The sequence below is a fragment of the Ascidia mentula genome, chromosome 3 (assembly GCF_947561715.1).
Source record: "Ascidia mentula chromosome 3, kaAscMent1.1, whole genome shotgun sequence".
NCBI classification, from domain to species: domain Eukaryota; kingdom Metazoa; phylum Chordata; class Ascidiacea; order Phlebobranchia; family Ascidiidae; genus Ascidia; species Ascidia mentula.
The window spans coordinates 15,604,789-15,626,182 of NC_138568.1; the positions used below are offsets into that span (position 1 = coordinate 15,604,789).

General features: G+C 36.5%; 2 protein-coding genes across 2 annotated transcripts; one reads left to right on the top strand and one right to left on the bottom strand.

Moving 5' to 3' along the window:
- The first annotated feature begins 27 nt into the window (after positions 1-27).
- LOC145893881 (ribosome biogenesis protein BMS1 homolog) lies at positions 28-10,645 on the top strand. Its single transcript, XM_082982254.1, has 24 exons — positions 28-243; positions 539-707; positions 770-871; positions 1,144-1,212; positions 1,276-1,395; positions 1,562-1,704; positions 1,874-1,995; positions 2,358-2,442; positions 2,827-2,950; positions 3,283-3,416; positions 3,787-3,887; positions 4,173-4,369; positions 4,748-4,902; positions 5,173-5,320; positions 5,466-5,561; positions 6,062-6,178; positions 6,545-6,660; positions 7,221-7,389; positions 7,776-7,931; positions 8,339-8,503; positions 8,888-9,094; positions 9,361-9,495; positions 9,858-10,022; positions 10,330-10,645. The coding sequence occupies exons 1-24, from the start codon at positions 77-79 to the stop codon at positions 10,537-10,539; spliced, it is 3,372 nt and encodes a 1,123-aa protein (XP_082838380.1). The 5' UTR covers positions 28-76; the 3' UTR covers positions 10,540-10,645.
- Positions 10,646-11,612: 967 nt separating this feature from the next.
- LOC145895745 (putative neutral ceramidase C) lies at positions 11,613-19,093 on the bottom strand. The gene is made up of 18 exons (XM_082984526.1): positions 19,040-19,093; positions 18,745-18,925; positions 18,117-18,190; positions 17,419-17,597; positions 17,194-17,348; positions 16,759-16,873; positions 16,409-16,464; positions 16,196-16,344; positions 15,907-15,988; positions 15,569-15,592; positions 15,244-15,424; positions 14,692-14,814; positions 14,247-14,425; positions 13,708-13,880; positions 13,137-13,305; positions 12,810-13,003; positions 12,187-12,443; positions 11,613-11,928 (listed from the first exon to the last, which is right to left on the bottom strand). The coding sequence occupies exons 1-18, from the start codon at positions 19,091-19,093 to the stop codon at positions 11,613-11,615; spliced, it is 2,661 nt and encodes an 886-aa protein (XP_082840652.1).
- Between the last annotated feature and the right edge of the window lie 2,301 nt (positions 19,094-21,394).

Below are 21,394 nucleotides of genomic sequence, written 5' to 3' on the forward strand. Positions count from 1 at the left end.
TGAAGCTGGCTGCTATGTTCGATTATTTAGAACTGAATACATGTTGTAAACATTAGGCTTATTCGTTAACTTTGAAATGGATGAAACAGAGATAACTGGCAAATCGCATCGGATTAGGAAGACTGGAAGAAAAGCTGAAAAGAAAAAGCAAAAGAATATTTCCGACGAAGCTGCCACGAAATTAAGAAACCCCAAAGCGTTTGCTATCCAAAGTACCAACAAGTTAAATCGTTCGTTTCGTCAGTAAGTGTTTATCTTCATTTTTATGCTATAATATCGTAAGAAATGCTCAGTATATATATTTTAATGCTATAATAAATGTCAGATTGGAAAAAAAGTACACTTGCTAAAAATTAATTTTAGTATATTTTGCTTATTTGCCATGCATTTTCCATATCATTAACATTTGCAAATAAAATACTCCGCACAAATTACACACATTATGCTATCTAGAATATAATTAAAGCCACCTTGTATATGCAGCATGTTAAGATGCCTATGGAAATATTTTGTACTTCCAATTCTTGTTTTTCTTAAGTGCACAGGATTTAAAAGCAAAGAAACATCATATTCCCGTTGTTAATCGAGCACCTAATGAACCTCCACCAGTTGTTGTTGCAATCGTGGGCCCTCCTAAAGTTGGAAAAACCACTCTCATGAGATGTATCATCAAAAACTTCACAAGACAACGTCTGTCTAATATTCAGGTATATGACCCTAAAATAAAAGTTAAAAGGCAAATTACTTGACAACTGTTTTATATTTTCAGGGACCGGTAACTGTTGTATCTGGAAAGAAAAGAAGGCTGACAATAATAGAATGTAACAATGATCTAACCTCAATGATTGATCTTGCAAAAGTTGCTGACCTGGTAATTGTTAGGATTAGAGATTAGTTAAGATATTTGTGGAATTAACAAGGATATTTTGGGAAATAGATATATATAAAACTTCCAAATATAACAATAAAAGAAATTAACATGTAAAGATTTGAACACTAATATATATGCTTTTCTTTTGTGACACACTGTGACTGTGGTGATTGAATGCAACATTTACCATGGCGCCCACCAATTACATAGATTCAGCATGTATGGTATAAAAAGTAGTGACGGGATACAAATTCTTTTTTCATATTCTGTAGATTTTACTTCTGATTGATGCAAGCTTTGGATTCGAGATGGAAACATTTGAGTTTTTAAACATTTGTCAAGTAATTAAACAATATTATTAAAAAAAATATTGTTGTATGAATATAAATTTATATGTTGTTCAGGTTCATGGTTTTCCTAAGGTAATGGGTGTCCTAACACATCTTGATAACTTCAAACAAGCCAAAGCTATCAAAAAAGCCAAGAAGCAACTCAAGCATCGATTTTGGACTGAATTGTACCAGGTTAATTTTTTCAGTTATAATAAAAATTTCTCCTTGAAATTTAAACAGTTTCAATTTGAAATGTAAGAACTCATGAAATTGTATTGTAAATTGTTTTTCAAGTTTTAAACTTATTTTCCCAAATAAAAATGCTATATTGTGTAAGTGCCAAGTCTGTTTTTTGTAGGGCGCAAAGCTGTTCTACCTCAGTGGCATGGTGTATGGTGAATACCAGAAAACTGAAATCCGAAATCTATGTCGCTTTATCAGTGTCATGAAATTCCGTCCTTTAATTTGGAGAACCACTCACCCATACATATTATCTGACAGGTACAGCACACACAACTGACTAAATCACACCATAACTTTCAATTTTTATATATCTTGAATTACTTCCAATAAGAAAAGCATAAACAGTATTTTATTTGAAGATAGCTGTTTGCAAGGCAATGTCTTAGGACAATCCTCTTTAGACAAATCTTGAAAACTTTTGTTTCAGAATGGAAGATATCACAGATCCTGAACAACTGCGTTGCCATCCAGAGGGCAATCGTAATATTTCTCTTTATGGTTTTGTAAGAGGAACTCACCTGAAAGCAAACACATCTGTCCATATTCCAGGTTTTAAAGATTTTTAAGAGTTCTGTTGTTGTTTTGGGTATAGGAGTCATAAATTTATGACTCTGCTATATACTTCATCACTGAGTTGTTTATCTTTATATATATATATTATTCCCACATAAGTTTGTGTTTCTTTGTATGTTTCCTGGTCATTAATTGTGGGTTTAGGGTCAAAATGACTGCAAGGTAAACTTTATTGTTTTAACAAAATACCTTAATTGAAAAAAATTTTAGGTGTTATATTGCATTCATCAAACTCTTACTTAATGTATTATTTACATACCTTGGTATTTTTTGGTTGGACCAACAGTGCTGCATTTAAGAGAAGTCAATAACTAAACTTATTTTTGTATAATTCATAGGTTTAGGAGATCAAAAGCTTGCTGATGTTTCTTTAATTACGGATCCATGTCCATTACCAGACCGAGGGGATAAAAAACAAAGAAGGTTGAAATATTTTTTATGAAAGTCGTTGTTGGTTTGCATTTCACAAACAATTATGAAAGCTATACTGTCATTGATTAATCCCAACCATTTTCTAATTTTATTGCTAAACAATCCTATCTAACTTAAATTAAAAATATATTTGAACAAGACAGTGAGATGATGTTTATGGTGAAATATTTGTCTTGAAAGGAAAGTTAACAGACTTTAACCTTGAAAAATTAATGTTTCCACATTTCTGTGAAAAAGGATATTTTATCAATTATCTGAGGTTAAAACAATAAAATGTAAATTGTTCTTAACACCTTAAACTATTGTTTTCATTTTGTTATCCAGACCAGCTATTCCTCTGGTGAAATATGAACAATTTCTTGTTTTTGCTTAAAGATCCCTAAACATCCAAGAGAGATTAATGTATGCCCCCATGTCCGGAGTAGGTGGGATAGTTTATGATAAAGATGCTGTGTATATTGATGTTGATGGTGGAGAGAAACATGCCGAAGATGAGGAGGTAAAATCACCAATTGTCAAAAAGCAATGGATGATTTTATGCGAACTTTGCAAAGAAATTAATTGCTGTGGTAGATAAACTTACACTGTTTGTTTACTGAAGCAAATAGGTAGTTTTAAGTCCATATTGAATCATGCTATTTGTAGCAAAATAATTATGCACACACAATTGGTAAGTGTATAATCATTTGTTATTTGACAAAAAATTTGTGTCAGTGAACTTTTTAAAGAGTTGTGTACAAATTGATGTCACAGTGGTCTGTTGATCAGACGCCTTGGATTGTTCCATTGAATCCTGTATGTTATAACAATTCTTCATATCTTTAATCACAGGAAGACAATGGCATGTCCAATCCTATGATGTCATTGCTAGCTGAATCCTCAAAGACCATTGATTCAAAGTTGGCTGACAGTGGTGTCACGCTTTTTAAGGGACACCAAACTGTTACCACTGAAGATGCAGAGAGGTTGGTAGCCAGTATGAAACAATTTGTAAAAGGCTTTTTTTAAAACTCTGTTAGAACATGCAGTATATATCATTGGTAAAACATTCTATAGTTATTTTCTGATTAATCCACCATTACCAAGCCTGGATATTCACATACCCAATGTTTAACACTAACTGGGATATCAAGTTCAAGAAAGAACTGTTTGAAGTTCTCGGTGTTTGCAAATTAACACTGTTCACACAACATAGTACATGAATGTTTTGATGAAAAAAGAGTCTTTGATCAATACGAACAATTTCACAATATTGCATCCATGTAGATTATCCAGCTGTATTCGATGCAAAATGATGTGGTGACATTACAATACAAATGAATATTTTTTCTGAAGGTTTATAAATATTGACATGCCAGAAGAAGATATAATTGTTGAAGATGGAAGAGTTCGGAGGAAGGCAGTGTTTGCTGATGATGAAGATGAATTGGACTCCGGTACTGTGTGATTTGTCTTTGTACTGCGTCACTAAAAAATTTTGAATTTAGAGTTAAGACCATAAATTTAGAGTTACGACCATTCTCTTTAAAATAATCTTAGGATGTGCTTGGATTAAAATCAGCTTCGATTACTAACTTGCAGGAGCAAAATGTTTGTTTCAGTTTAGCATTGTAGGATTAAAATTAGACAACTTTATTGAAACAAATTACTTTTATGCTTGTTCTGTAAAATTTAATGCGACCAACACTCGTCACAGATGTAAAAATGTGTTCAACTTTCAGATGATGAAAGTGACAGTGGGATGGAAGAGGAAAGTGATGAGGAAGAGGATGAGTATGGGGATGAATCGGAGTCAGATGTTGAGGAAACAAATGAGAAAAAAACTGATGTTGAAAAATCTTCGCCTGGTGAAATTAACTCTTCATCACTAAACTGGAAAACAAACTTGAAGAAAAAAGCTGAACTTGCATTTTTTGAGGTAATGTTTCTGAGCAACAAATGTTTCTGAAGAAAAAAGCTTCTCCATAAAAGTTTGGTTGGTTGTTAGGATTTTTACAACAATATGAAATTTAGAAAGTTTAGTTGCTAATACAATAGTTCTCTAATTGTTAGTCTTTTACGTTTCCAAGGGCTGCGCGTGACAATTTAAATAAAAAATAATTTTTTGGTTGAATCTGCAGACAGGTGTACCAAGTTGGTCCATGTATATCATTATAGTGCATCACACACGAAAAACTAGAACCACTGCTCCAACATAACAGTGTTGGCATGCCTTGTTTACCACCGATATTTCGTGAAACCCAGCAAAATCTACTTTTTGAGCTAACTGAGTCTTCAACTCAATATTGTTTTCTAGAGGCAAAACACTTCTGCTAGTCTTCGCCGGTTGGTTTATGGTTCGACAGAACTAAAGTCCAAAACCGAAGATGGTTTAAGTAGCGGAGACGAAGACAAAGATCTTGCTGGTGGACTGTTTAAAGTTCCAAAGCAAGAACAAGACATAGAAATAAGGTAAGCTATATCATCAAATATTAAACAAAAGTTTAATAAAAACGGCAGTTTGACATGTAAAACTCCCAAGTCATTTGACATGCGCAAGGCCCCCTTTTTTATTTGTTTTTATTAAACGTATTTTGCCTGCCTGTAAACATTACTGGTCTTGCGTAATAAATTCCGAGGTAATGGATATTAAATTGATTCAATTTAATTGAAATGTGGATTTAAATTTTTTTTTCATTTTTTTTAAACTGATGTGTTCTTTTGTTTTTATGTAATTGCCAGTCACAGGCAAAACTCTCGTGACTGCTCACGTGACACAACGACAGTTCGTGATTGGTCGGCAGATTCAGCGGCAACGGCGACTGTGATAAATCGTTTTGTGACTGGAAAGTGGGAGGAAGGGGAAGATGCCGAAGCGTTGCTGGATCAGGTAGCTTCATTTTTAAATTAAGTTAGCTCTTCATTGTTTTGAAATGTCCCGCAAAAGACAGGAAATTGTATTACATTCACAAGCATATAGTGGAATTTCCCATTGCTTGTATTCGACGTAAAATAAATGCTTGTGTTTTTTTCAGGATGAAGAACTCTACGGTGATTTTGAGGATTTGGAAACTGGGGAGAAAAACGTTGCCCAGGAAGAAGAAGAAATAAGGGTGGATAATAAAAAAGAGGTTTGTCACAAAATGTAGTAAATAATCGCCTTTTTCTAATTTGATCCAGTAGTTCTTAACCGTTGGCACACAAAAGCTTTTCAGGTGTTATTCGAGAACGTTATACAAAAATGTTTGGTGCGGTCAATTTGACCTCCAAATTAAAAGATATAAATAATGAAAATAAGCTAAATAAGAAAACTTGTACTCCAACCTTTGATGAACAGTTTATTTAAGGGTTCAATTAATGTGTAAAAACCTAATGTTATCAGATTGTTTTAAAACTCGTCAGCACCAATTTTTTGTCGTTCGCCGCAACTGTGCAGGACGTAGAAGTGTTACGCGATAGGATTAAGGTTGGGAACCACTGTCCAACGAACTGAATTGCTTATGAAACGATAGTAGCGCCAACGTTTTACTTACTTCTTACGGGAAAATTGGTTTAACGCCATATAGTTAATATGAACCAACTTTAAAGGACGCATTTTGCAGTGTCTGTAACATATTACCTTGCTTCACAGACAAAACGAGAGAGGGAAGCAAGATTAAAAGAAAAAAGGTTGGAACGAAAGAGAAAATTGAAAGAAGCTTTCGATCGAAATTATGACGTCGACAAATCGTCGGGCAAGAACGCAAAGGTATATTTTATTTCTTCCCACTTTTAATTTAGGAATTTTTATTAAAACTCCTACGCAAGCGCATTCGTCTTTAAAAAACGGTCAACACGACGAACACCATCAAAAGATATTTCAACATTTTTTAAGTGAGTCGTTGTAACAACGCAGAAATATTTCATGCAGTCGAATGATTGACAGGATCGCACCACTGTGCAGGTCCTTACTTGGTGATCACAGCTATCAAGATCATTAGGTTTACAGGCTTCGCAGCCCAGGCAAACAGGGTGTTTTTGTACATACGGGAGCTTGCTTGCGGCGAGGAATATTTATGATGTGCAATAGATCCATAACCTTGCGAAAAGCTTTACAAACTTCGTTGTACCGCAGGAGGACACGACTTTATTTGATGACGTGAAGAGAGAGATGGAAGAACAAGCAAGGATGAACAGAGAGGAGTTTGAAGACATGGATGATGAGAACAGGATTCAATATGAAGGATTCAGGTCGGGGTTTTATCTTACGTTTATTTCGATGTTTGTTTGAGCTTTAGGTGGTATTTGATTTTTTAATCCATTTTTTATTTGCGGTTGCTGCATATAAATGCTTTAGGAAACAGTTTTATCAAATAATCGTTTCGGAAAAAACCTGTGCTATGGTCGGTAAAACGTCCTGGCTGGTCTTAGTGCACTGTAAAACTATTTTTATGTTGCTGCCGGGCATATTGTATTTTAATTGTTCTGTTCTTCTGTCACAATTAAACGTAACTTTTATATTTACCAACATTTCCCTGTGCGTTTATATCGTGCCAGATTTATGAAATTATTATTGTTTTTGAAAAATTGCTATAAATGGAATCCGTATTTCTTCGATGTGGTTTCGTTTGTATTTGTGGGTAACACGCCCTTATACCTCGGTACTCAGCCGATAGTTGTTAAATACGACCAACATGATTCGATTTCACAAAATTAAATATGTATATATGTTTTTAGGATATAAAAAATTGAAAATGTGAGTGTTTCCAATGCTTTGTTTTAAGCCACAACTGACACTTTCGTTTCTACAGACCGGGCTTGTATGTTCGCGCCGAGATCCACGATGTTCCTAGTGAATTTGTCTCCAACTTCAATCCCAATTATCCCCTAATTCTCGGCGGTTTGCTCGCCGCTGAGAGCAACATGGGTTATATAAAAACACGCATCAAGCGACACAGATGGTACAAAAGAATCCTAAAGGTATTTGTAACGAAAACGATTTCTCGTTCACCAGTCAATATGTTTTTATTGTTCCCTAACGTCTATGTACTGTATACAAAAGTAATTTGGCAGATTGTTTTTTTTAAATTAGCACTTAATTGCTGAACAAGTTTTGCGCCAAAAAGTATTGAATCATGTAAGGAGTCGAATATGTGATTTGTAAAAGTTATCGCCTAGACAAACTCTGTTAAATAGTAAAGCAAAAAATGCGATAGGTCGCAAAGGAATTTTACCAACCTTCACTATTTCATACCTTGTGAAAAACCTGTTATTTTTATCAGCAAGTCTCACGACATATGAATAATTTTCAACATTTGTAGAAAAACTTTAAAACATCTTAGAAATAAACGAACGGGTTTTCACAGACTCGCGATCCGCTTATCGTTTCCATAGGATGGAGGCGATACCAAACCCTTCCCATGTATTTCATGGAAGATCACAATATGAGACAGCGCATGTTGAAATATACCCCGGAACACATGCACTGCTGGGCACATTTCTGGGGCCCGATCACCCCACAAGTAAGGTTTAATATTAATGCTTTAAAAACCTTTTGTGTGTTTTGTACTAACAACGTGATATCAGCTGTAAAGTCCATATTACCTTAAAATGGTTATTGCGTTACTTCGAAAATAAAGCTGCTGGTGTTATTCTGGATTTTATCAACTAACGTGCGGTAGAGTTTGCATTTAACTTTTTGAGCATAAGCAATAGAACCAATATCGTTTTGGCTTAGGCGACTTGCAACGATCACTTTTTTGCATTACGTCATTATCATCAGCAGTGTTTCAAAAGGAATCGTGCTATCGTTAATTTCGAATAAAAGCAAAAATTTATTATATGTTCTTTTGCATATATATTTAAAAAAAACATTTTGATGATAATTTTTTTTGAAACACTTTTTTGGTGAAACGCTGTTCCTCTATAGGGTACAGGGTATATAGGAGTGCAGTCCATTGCTGGAAGTACGCCTGACTTCCGCATAGCGGCCACTGGAACCATCCTTGAATCAGATTGCAGTACCCAGCTTGTAAAGAAACTAAAGCTGGTTGGCTACCCCTACAAAATATACAAGAATACGTGCTACGTTAAGGTACACAAGAAACTAATACACGTGTTTAAAGTTGTGCTTTTGGTAAGATGTGATACTGTGCAGCATGATTCGCACTGGAATGTGTGCTTTAACCACCATTTATAACATTAGTTATAGTGATACATCAAAGATACAATGTTACTTTAAAATTTAAAGCATGAACAAAATGCTCGAATTTACGCAATCTTTGACCAATATTAGTCTAAAATATATAAAATAATATATTGATATATTTTTGAGGTAAATATTATAAGTTAATATTTAAAGTTAATATTGCTCATTTTGCGTTAGCATTCACTGAGAATCTTAAAAGAAAGCTGTGTGTTTTTGACCCTTAAAAAAGAAAAAACGTCATTTAAATAACGATCAATTTTTACTTCATAGGACATGTTCAACAGTGCGCTCGAAGTTGCGAAATTTGAAGGAGCCGCTATACGAACAGTAAGCGGTATTCGAGGTCAAGTCAAAAAGGCGGTCACTGGAACCAACAAGGAAGGCAACCTGGGACCAGCGGGCGCATTCCGGGCCACATTTGAGGACAAAGTCCGAACCAGCGACATTGTTTTTTGCCGCACCTGGTATCCCGTACCTGTAAGTTTGTCAATTTCGCAAACATCGGAAAACATCTAATCAGAGGGTTTTCGTGTTAGTATAACTCTTATTGGGTATTGAGGCAGCGAATTATGTCGGAACCAAATTCAATATATTTTTTTTTATTCAAGTTTATTTCAAAAAACTCTCGTTTAAAGTTACGCACATGAATTTATTTGGTGCAAATAGCGGTTATTAGTTACAAATATCAGACAATTAAGATACTGTGGTGTCCACACTCCTAATGTGAAATTTTATCAATTCAGATACCAAAGGTGCAAGTAACTGTAGATAATCTACTGTTGAAAACCAAAGACTCGTGGTGTGGAATGAAGACAGTGGGACAACTCCGGTTTGAGAAGAAACTGAAGCCACCAGTACAAGAAGATTCCCTCTACAAAGTATGTCAATGTTCTACACTCCATTCTCTATTTACTGAACTTCATTTTCCATAACAAAGAACTTGAATTTCAAAAAATAATAACGTAACCATCTAGCACTTTTTTCATCATAATTTCTCCTTTTTTCGCCTCAAAAAAGTTTTCTCTGGTGAAGTTGAACAAAAATCATAGTTTAACACTTCAAAAACATTCTTTATCGTCATGGTATGAGCGCTTCTTTAAATCTGGCAATATAACCAAGGAAAATCGGTTTTGTGATTGAATTTTTCTCATGTCTATTTTTTTGGTCTGCTTGTTCCACACTGTAACGTTTTAGAGTCGCTTGTTTAAGAAAGCGTTTTCTGTATTATCTTATTCCACAGCCCGTCGAGCGAAAACCAACCAACTTTAAAGGTCTTGTCGTTCCTGCATCTTTGCAAAAAGAACTTCCCTTTAAATCGAAACCCAAACTTCAAAGACCGAAGAAAGAAAGCAAGAAAGACAAACTGATGAAAACCGCTGTTGTTCGAGAACCCAAGGACAGACAGGTCAGAAATGCCTGTTTTTACAATTGACAACATACTATTTTTACAATCATAGAAATAAACATTTACAGGTTGGAAGGCATAAAATTTGATATTGTTTCATTTACCATAATCGAACGATAATTTTTTGTTTTGTTGAAGTAGAATAACCCAACATATTTTTTGAAGTTAAGTACCGTTGTTCCAAGCTTTAAGGCTCATTGCCTATTTTGCTCATGTAAAAAATGTATTCTGCATTGCAAGTATTCTTATATCTCAAACTTGCAACACTGTTTTTGTAACTAACGCCATGTCCGTGGTGCGTCTGCAGGTCGCCGCCCTAATGAACGCCATCCATACGATTCACAAAGACAAACGAATCAGAAAAGTTCAGGAAAAACGAAAAAAGGCAAACGAACATCGTAAGAAAATGCAAAAACTTGAGGTTCAGGAAAGATTCCGACACAAGGAAGCCAAGAAAAAGCTTTACAAATCTCTGACAAAAGGAAGCAAAAACAATGGCGGCAAAGCGAAAAGTTGACGGAAAACAATTTCTTTTTAGTCAAAGTTTCGGTCGAGTTTGAAGTGTTGGAAATTGTTGGTAAATCGGGATATGCTGTTGGCCAATAAAACAATAAAATGCGTTGTTTGTATAGTTTTGTATCAGAAGGGTACACTACCAATATAGTTTTTCGTACCCTTTGTAAACAAACTGATCAGAATTACTTCTACACGAACTAAGCCCAATCTACTATTATTGCTGATTATGTCGTAACAATTATATATGTGGAGGATTTGTTACGCAATAAACATAAGTAGCACTGGGGATGGAGCAGCTTGAGAATAAAATAACAACCGACTTTGATGGCACTGCACAGAGGAGAGGTATTCTTACGTAAAAGCACGAAAGAGCGGCCACTTGAACGATTCATCTGTCCGTAAAATCCAACTGCATTTTTTCGCTTGTTTTAAACAAACTAATGTCCAACCTGAGGACAACCAAAGTATTTAGACCTTGTCCAGAAAACACAAACCATTGGGCACGATTCATTTTTGTGAAAATACGGCTTAATATTTCTGGTGTTTTTAACTCAATTTTCAACAACACCCAGCATCAAATAAGTCCAATAGCTGACTAAAAGCACACTGCGCATTTAAATTCGCCCCAGCAACAGCCCATGCATCCGTGCTCATTCAACCGAAAACTTGACCCCATATCACTGATTACTTTATTACGTTCTCTGGAGAATTGCGACGGAGGAGTATTTTCCGTCGACTAATTTACTTTGACAGAAATATACAAAGCCTTCCAGAAATTAATAAACGAATACAGAAGCAGCCTATAACCACTCTATTTGAATAAGACTTTTGAAAGCTAGAATCTAAGTATTTCATAATTATGCAAAATGCCACAGCAAATTCAACAATGCATAACAAACTTTATATTCTCATCACACAATTTACGGAATACAAGGAAAGTAATTCAGTGAAATTAAATACTGTGCTCAATGAACTTAAAGGGACAGTGAAGGTCTCGTTGGTACAATTCCCACCTTCCAATAACAAAACCGACAAAGAATTACTACTATTACATTTACACAATACACAAATTTTCTAAAAAATTGATTCCGGATCGTTTTTGTGAATAAGTTTCTGTGACATGTTTTCGACTTCCAATTCCCTCATACCACTTCCCGTGGGAGGTTCCAATACCTCAAATTCCTTCGAAGTGCCGGTAAATGGCGTAGGTGATCCTCCTGTGGACTTGCTATCTCCGTGGTATAGGATCCTGTAAGTACCCAACGCATTCTCAGGTATCGCCCACTCAATGGTGACGAAGCTTTCCACCGGTCCAACACGAACTTCTCGTTCCATTTCTTTGCGATCTTGGTGTCGCAATAACCCGACCCTTTCCATTGTTTCCAAGAGGCTGCAGAATTGGTAATACAATATTACACATGCTTTTGAAAGTCCATTGGTTAGCGACCGAAACTTTAAAAGCAGTGTTAAAAGTAACCTGCGACGGCATTGAGCATTACTGATGCTTAAAAAAGAACGATGTTTGGTTTGAAATTATGGCAACAAAAGAAAACATTGCTTTTTATCCGATTTGTAAGGGGAAACTCAGCCCGATTTCATTTGTGTAAATCATATTAAAACAATGAAGCAACTGAAGCAAAAATCTCACCCTTCCCTCTCGATAGTGTCAGGTGCCGGAAATTCCCCTTTCTCCTCCATCGCGATCGCCGACCGGATGTCAAATCGTTTCTCGGACACGTAAGCGATGACGTCAAAGAGCGTGTCAAGCAGCGTGACGTCCTTTACCGCTGTCGCGTTTTTCTCCTCCCACGTAAACTTGGTCTCCCAGTCGGCGTCGGTAAAAACTGTCTCCCAACCGGTGCCGACGTCACCTTTTCTTTGCACTTCCAAGTACGTTGCTCCAAGCTGACCGAAATAAAATACAATTCAAAGTTTTGTTTTGCATAATGAACTTCTACGTAGAAGATAATAACGACTTTAGCATGGGGACCAATTACTGACACCCATACAAAGGAATAAATCAAAAAGTTTCAAGAAAGTCGGTTAGACAATATGTTTTTAAAAAAAATCGCGATCGACGTTAATATCGCTTTACTGTAAGAACTATACAGACCCACTTTATCAAATAAAGATTAAATATATTATAATCAACAAAAACACTCTTTCACTGCAACAAAGCATCACATTTACTGTGCTTCAACCAGACACGGCAAATGGATTATCGAAAAAGAACAGAGTCTTTGAAAATTACCCCACATACTCTTTTAATACCTTCATGTCGTGTCTAGGATTGGCGCCGTAAAACTTCACAGCCACCGTTTGGCCCGCTTCATACGTCATGTCAGCTTCAGTAACTACGTCACCAAATTGTACATCTGCAGGAAGAGCGTCCGAGGCGGGCTTGGGGGCAATTAATGATTGGTTTTGAGGCAAATAATCAGGATTTGGGCCGGGATCAACAGAACCTGAAGAACAATGGGAATATGTTACCAACACATAAACGTCCACCTTTTACATAAATAGTCCACATTTTTCTAATCATGTGGCACATGCATGAAATATAAACAAGTCTAAAACAAATTTTTACAACTCACGAACCGACAGTCCCGCTTGCAAGAGCTCCTGCGAGTTCCTCGAACTTCTGTAAATAAGCACGTGTTGTATGGGGACCATATATCGTCGACGCCGCTTCATATCTCTGTGCTTGGTATTCCTCAAACGTGGTCATATAGTGGGAATACACGTTGGCCAACCCCGCTATTACAACCTGAGGTAAAAGGCGGATGTAGGATGTTTAATTGGTCAACTGCTACCAAAATTAACAAAAATGAAGTGTAAATTGTACACGGTATCGCACTTGTTATCACTTAACAAATTTCTTAAACTATAAACCAAATATAAAAGGAAATTGCTACTCCAGTTGCTCAATTGTAGAACCTTGCCCTCGATTATAGGCATTGTCTTGAAACCAGCGACATCAAAAACAATTTATCAAGGAGGGTATGTAATGGTTTGAAACAAAATAGTTTGATTAATGTCAACTAGTTTATTACAAATACTCAAAAAATGAACTTTGGGTAACGTATATGATTTCAACGTTAACAAAATTATTTTAAACACCGCCAGGTTCCCTCGAACTTGGAAGTTAACAACAGCGATAAATGATTACCTTAGTATCAGGAGGCATGCCTTCTGCTATCAGTTTTTTCGTGATAGTCTCGCGAAGTCTTCTCCCGGCCATGGTGGTAAATTCTCCTGGAACGGCGGCGATAACCAACTGACCGATCTTTAACATTTGGACATCCACTATGTTCGGGTGCCAAGGACGGGGTTTGTCCATGTCTAGTGAAATGTAATATTTTGCTTTTATCGTTTTCACGCAGTCGCGTAGTACGTTTGTCAGTATAGTTGCAATACTCAATACCAACAATTGTCTACATACACACCGAACAGGTCTATGACTATTAACATAATGCTGGAGAAAAAAAGGGGAAAATAAGTAAAAATACAAGAAAAGTGTTTTGTGTCAATTTACTGTTTTTTTATTAATGCTTTTGATCTTGTGAAATGCATGTCTACCATCTGTCGGTTTACGATTCTCACGATGCGTTTGCATGCATTTTATTTAAGTAGTATCACATATGCACACTCGTTACTATAAAAAATAATCTATTTGTTCAGTGCATTTCTATAATTGCTAAAGTTTACATCCTGTGGGCAACAGAACTGGTTTCGGAAGATGACAATCATAATATTCCGATGTTGCATTTTCTGTGCTCACGAGCGAAGCAATAACGTTTCGAATATTATCCCAAAATTTTGTTCCATTTATCATTCCTTGTTTGAAAACCCTGGTTCCCGCTCCATCCGTACATCCGGCACCAAAGCTGGACAAAAGGAGGCTTAAACTTACACGGAAAAAGATTATTTGAAATTGGAAATTTTGGATTTGTATTTGGCGCTTTTCTAAATACACTATACAATACCCTTTGGGGTTAAATCTGTATTCAGAGTTTGGCCCCTGATTGTGTAACAAGATCAAAGGCTAACAATTTGGTATGTATAGAGGGAAATATTAACAGGTAGATTTGTCACCTGTCTGAAGCTAATATGAGAAAAAAATGAAATGTATAGGCTTGGATAGGCTTCTAACCTATATCCCATTCCAGCCTTGCAAGTTGAAACAGTTGAACCATCGTCCAGTTGAACCAGTTCCTTGGACATATCCACATATTGATGAATATATTCAACTGATCCCGTTAACTCGTCGCTCGCCCTCAAATAAACAACACAAAACATTATCGTTAAAACTAGAAGCTAAAACAAGGTACTTTTGGGTTGTCGGAATATTTGGTTTACGGCCAACAGAGACTTTGTACCAGATTTTTATCCCAAGTTTATTAAAGCCATAAGAATAATATAATAATAGTTTGCCTCTTAAACCCAAAACGTTCTATGCAAATGGATGATTGGCACAAAACAAGGTTTAATATTTTTTCCGTACAAACATTTGGAATAAATTAGTGTAAATTGATTTCTGAGTCCGCAGAAGTAATGCCATGCTTACTGCGCAGGCCCTTTATATTCTGAGTGTTTTCAGTTGTTGTTGGCATTCCTGTAATGTCTATTATGTTAACACTTTCCTAACTCAGATTACTGCTGATTTTTAAAATGCTTCAACCTAATCATTTTTTATCAAACTTACGAGGCAAAAACGTCGGTTGCAGTAGCAAGTTGCCTCCGTGCTATTATGTCAGTTGAATCAAACATGTCCACTCCAGGACCAAAACCAACACATTTTGTTGGATCATCTATACGTTTTATGCCGACGGGTATGCCGGGCACCTTTGATCTACACGTTGATGAGTAGGAGTCACACGGTCCACCTGCACACGTTTGTTAAAATAATTGTTACATGGTATGTGTTACAATATTGGACACTGGTAATATTATCAGTATTTTCAAAACATATTGTTCATATTTTCATTGCTGTTAGATATCATTTTTACAACTTGTTTTGTGTTATATACCTGGTGTGTCGACAGACTCCCAGCCTGAAAAAGAGGTAACACAAAGTTAAAACTTCTATAAAATCTGTAAAACGGTTTACTCTGGAATGTATGGTTTAAGGCAACTATATGGCATATGTAACCGTTTGGGACTACAGTGAATGTACAACAAACACAAATCTCAAATGAAACTGCTTCATTGTTGGTTTGTTATAGTTTAAATGCTCTATTTAAATTTATCAAATGAGGATCAAGATTTCACTGGTAACTTTAAATGGTATTCACACATGCAAGCATTTCGTCATGTTATAGCATTAGAAGAAAAAAAAAACATTGAAATTTAAGGAGCTGTAACTCACCGGTTTCAACGCAGATCGGGCCGTTTGTTCGTGGACTGACATCTCCAAGGTTGGCTTGGGCAAATACTCCAACAAAGCTTTCCTGCATCATTATATGAAAGTTAGTTTATGATATGAGGCATCAATCAATATGTGACAAGATTTTTATTCGACTAAAACACATTTTTAAAATGGGTTTTGCGCGGTTGAACGTTTAATGTTCAAAACAAGAATTCTTTGAAAAGGCCAAGAGGAAACTACTATGCCACTGTAAGTTTTAAATATTACCGAAACCTCGCATGAAACCAACCTGGCCTCCAATATTCTCGCCGGGTTTTCTCATTTGCTTCTCAAACAGAGCCGACGCTCTCCCCTTGTTGTCGGAGTTAATAAGATAGTTTGAAAAGTTCATACTGGTTAAGTGAACCGGGTACCACGACACCATTCCGAACGGTTCACCTGGGTGTTAATAAAACAAAGGCATGCAGATATCAAAACCCACCATTATGTTCACGAAACTTACCATCCATATTCTCCATTCGCAGAACGGCCATTTCTTGCTCAGTGTCGTGAGTATACCTGAATAAAGCTTGATTGGTTTATTTTCAAGTAGGAGAGTAAAAATATGGAAACGTTTTCTTGCTAAGTCTAAAAAATTGAAACCATTTGCAGAACTAGCATAATAATCGACAAGCTTTGTTGCCCAAAAAATAGAATTGAGATTCCAGAATATTCGGGAGAAAAAAGTGATGAAAAAAGTTCCACATATTCTGATAAAGCACTTGGGATTTGGAACTATTTCTTAAATATTTCTACTGTTGAGCCACAATTTCTGTTCAGACTTAAATTGCGAGTAAATAAATCATAACTAACCTATTTCTCTCAGCTAGTGGATTTTCTAGGTACGAAGTCGGACTCCTGTTGATGTTGCCTTCATTGACGTTACCAAAGCCCATCTTCATTTTGGCGGGTTGCAAATTAGAATTTGCTGAAAAATAGTAGTTCTGTTAAAAAGGCAATTCTTGTACGATTTCACAATCGGTTCAATCGCTTCGATAAATTCCTCGGCTTTTGATAGAAACAAATCAAACAGTTTATCTTTGCATAATATTGAAAAATATGTCATACATTTCAATGTACACAGCGAAAACAATCAAAAATACGCCGAATACCACTATTCCCCGCCAACTTGTTGGATGATAAACCGAAATGAACAACACTTTTTTCTAATTTCTCGGTTTGCAGGCACTGCATGTGCTGCATCATGTCGACTAACTTACGCAAAACACTCTTTTAAACAAGTCATACCTTCCTCAATGCTGGCCACAATTCCATTGACAAACGCTTCGGTCGATTGTTCAATGTGGCCAAAGGAGGTTACTTCGAATAGAAGATACTGGAAAAAGCCAGCGGGACCAGAATGGGTGTGCGATCCGGACAATACCACATTTTTTTCGGTAAACCTTTTAAAAAGAACTATTTAGCACAAAAAATTGAGCAAAAACAAAATGTAAATTTTGCAAATATTCTCACAAGTCGCCATGTTTTTCCTGTAACCGTTTCACAACCTCGAGTTTCATTAGCTGTGACGTCATACCGCCGTCAAACGCGACGAAAGCGACACGGGACTTGTTATCGGCGATGACGTAAGCGCGGCTGTACAGTCTTGTGTGTAAGCCGTTGGCAACTTGCTCTGGGTGAGCGTAACCCATCTGCACAAAAAGCCGGTTGGTTACAATTTTATAAGTTATTAGAAGTCCACTACGTTATATTGGGTGAAATATATTTTTCTGTGGCTATAATCGGTTCATGTTTTGCTAATTCTTGTCTGCATGAGCTCTCATAACTGTGTAAAATTATATCATAGGGCTGCGTTTTTTCAGTTTTGTGCATATCATGTTATTACAAACGTCAAAGTGACTCTATTTCTTATGTGATGTTCCAACACATATCTTTCCACGCCAATGCCGTATTAACCATCAGGTAAACAGTACAAGTGCCTTATAGGGCCATCCAAAATACAGCCCACCTAAATAACTTCATGTTGTAACAGGTCAATCTATCAACAAAATCTTGGCACTCTTCTTTGTAATAAAAATTAATTTATTGATTTCGAAAAATTGGTAAAAGCGTTTTTCGTGATGTTTAGTGTTGCCCTTTTTTTGGTGAACGCAATATATGTCTATTTTCAGCAGAGCCTTAATCCGGCACTGTTCCTCCCCCGACCTTACCATATTCACTTGGACAATTGGGCCGGTAACGTCTTTTCTTGAGGTTCCGATGTAGTAAACATTATCCGGATAATCTGGTAAATCAGTTGTCAATGAAGGGTAAAATTATCAAATTAATAAACGTGTAGTATCAGTCTTTATATGTATACGAACTAAATTCTCTTGATTAGGCACTCTTTTGTAAAAGACTTTACACCTAATGAAGCGAGGGAAACTCGCCAAAGCTAATGTTCTTGTAATACAAAAGTCCGTCTTTTACAAAAGAGTGCCTAATCAAGAGAATTTAGTTCGGGTAAAAACATTCAAGTCCTAAAATTGTCGAAAAGTACAAAGCTTTAACAAAAACATACTCATTTTTAATGTAACATGGTTTAAAATTGCAAAGCTGCAGACAGGGTGTGTAGACGCACTGTTTCGACCTGTAAGGTCTCATCAGTGCAGCTGTTGAGTGGCACTGTGCTTTGCAATATTATGGCTTTTTTGCACATATGGTTTAAAATGATGCTTATTAGAAACTCAACCATGCAAACGTATGCTCTCAACTTATGATTTGAAGCTGCTGCTAAAAATAGCAGAGACGTTATAATTGTAATGTTACTTATAAAAATACTGTAAACTGCTGTATTACTTGGAAGTGTTGTCGTTTGTGGTGCGAAAACCCCGACTTCAGCAACATAGCAACCCACCAGAGCAGCAGTGACAACAGCAAGAAGGGCCGCCGTTATTCCCGTAATGACAATAAATGTTTTTCCTCTGGATTTTTCTTTCTCCAGATCCATCGGAGGTTTTGTGACTAACACTGGACTTTCCTAAAAGGTTTATATTTGATAAAATCAGAAAAGTCCGTTTTCTGTCCCATATCGATGATAACGCATACAGATTCGTAACACAATATGCTTTAGTCGCGCATTTATAAGAAATACCTGCAGTTCAATGTCTTCAAAACCCGGGTTGTCCTCATTACTTGATAAACTCATCCTGAATTTTTCAATCAATTAACAAATGAACAAACGATTCCAAACAAACTGTGTTGAAAAAACTGTTACAGAATCTACGATACAACCACCAAGTTACAAGGAAAGACAAGCAATACAACTTGTTTTCGCTCTGTGCACACTTTGTCAGCAGGCTTGCGTTTTGCTTGGATTGTTTCGTGATTTCCTGATTGTCTCACGGTAAGTTGATCATTACCCAAACTCGCTTATGATTGCAATAGCGCGGATTGTCAAACACGCCCCCGATTCGAGCATGGCACTGCCTTACGTCATATCGAATGTCGAAAAAGCCAAACGAGTACATTTCTGCATGCACAGCTTAGCACGGTGTCGAATCGAGATGGGGGGGGTAGGGCGATTGCCACCTAAATATGTTATATTACTGAAATGAACGCTGCAATGACAAACAAACAGGTTGTCTAAGATCGAATTTTCGTTCATCACAAGCTTGCTTTGTTTGTCTGCATTGCTCGTCCAGCGGACAAAGTCACTTTTTATGCGTTACGATGCTTATCAGAGATTAACCGCCCCCATACAGAAAACTTTTGGATCGGCCCTGGCTTTACCATACTGAAAAAGTTTTGAAAAGCATGGTAATCATATTATGGATTGATTTATAAATGGATTGAAAGCAGCCCTTTGACGTTTCTCAACATTTACCCAATGCTAAATAGTTTGTCCGGCAAACAGACAACACAGTGGAAAAGGTTGAATGGCGAAATAATTAAAGAGAGCGTCGCCTTTATTGGCGAAGTAAGTTTTCTTAGCCTCATGAAAATTTTATCCACAAAAACCATCACATTTATTGTAGTTACACTCATCACATATTCATACATTATAGCTTTGATTAAGTTAACGAATTTGCCACCTTAACCACAAATACAGCAAAATTACAATTTACAATAGGCAAAAGCAAAGTTAACAAAATGTTCATGCGAACAAAACTTGTTCGATGGTTTGAAGTTGTTGGTATAAACTTTGGCGTGTCAATAAAAGGTGAAGATGTATTACTCAAAAACATACCTCAGAGTTTGACCAAACGAATTCGTTTTTATGCTTTAAGTTCAAAGTTGTTCAAGCTCTTTGCTTTTTGTTGAGACAGGTTGTTGCAAACATTAGTTGTCATAATACAAACATCAGATTATCGGCGCCAAAGTGTTTAACACACTTTATAACGAAAGTCAAAAGCTATGTTTGTCAACTGCAGACAGGTGTACACACTGTTTCGACATGCAATGTCTCATGCATTGTTTGGGATCCGTCGTTAAGCCATTGTGCACTCCACGTGGTACCCACCTCTCATTGATTAGTATGGCTCTTAATGTGTTTGTCAAGTTTTGAAACTTTCGATACCTCTTGACATATCAGTTGTAGTTCATTACCTGCCCTTTGCACACCCTTGGCTTGGATAAACTATTTCGACATCATTTGAATGCAGCTTTGGTAAGTTATCATAGTGACAAGCCCTTGGCTCCGCCATGCACGGTAGCTTTTGCAAACAATACCATTTTTTCACACAAAATCGGTGAGGTACTTCTACCATCTGCACGCAATTCGTCGACTTCTACGCTATGTTTGTGTTTCGACCTTGTTGCAATTAAATCCTGGCAACATTTTGTCGTTCAAGCTATTATTTTTCACAAATATGTTTGTCGTGGGGAGCAAATATATATGCGTTAAACTTTTGTCATTTGGTAATAAAACTGATAAAAGTCATTCATATATTACGTCCCAATCATATATTACATCCAAGATTCAATCTTAAATTTTTCTTCCCCTTGGCGCGTGGTTTAATCCATGTTGCAACTCCGTAACAAAAACTAACTACTCTTTAGCGCTACCTAGCTTTTGAGAGAAAATATTGAGATAGTCGCGTGGTGGAAATACGTTGCTGCAGTCCTGATATAGCAGAAGAATGAAAGACTTAATGGCAACATTGATCAAGACAACCGGTCGTTTACCAAGTAGTAAACCAGATCGGAATTCGTTGACAGGATAACCTAGATTTCAATCCCAGTTTGGTATAAAATAAATTTACGACTTGTTTCGGAAAGGTGCTCTACAAACAACCAATTGCAGTTCGCACGCAGGGCTGTTTATCTTGAAAAAATTTAAAATTAGTATCTAATTTATTTTAAGGTAACGTGGAGCGTTTTCTAGACAAAGTGATGCCAATAGCCTAAGTGTTTTTTCGACCATTGATTTCGCAAAACCCGTTGCTAAGATAATTTGTATGGTTTATAAAGTATCACCTGCGCACCCTTCATTCCACAAAAAGGGTCA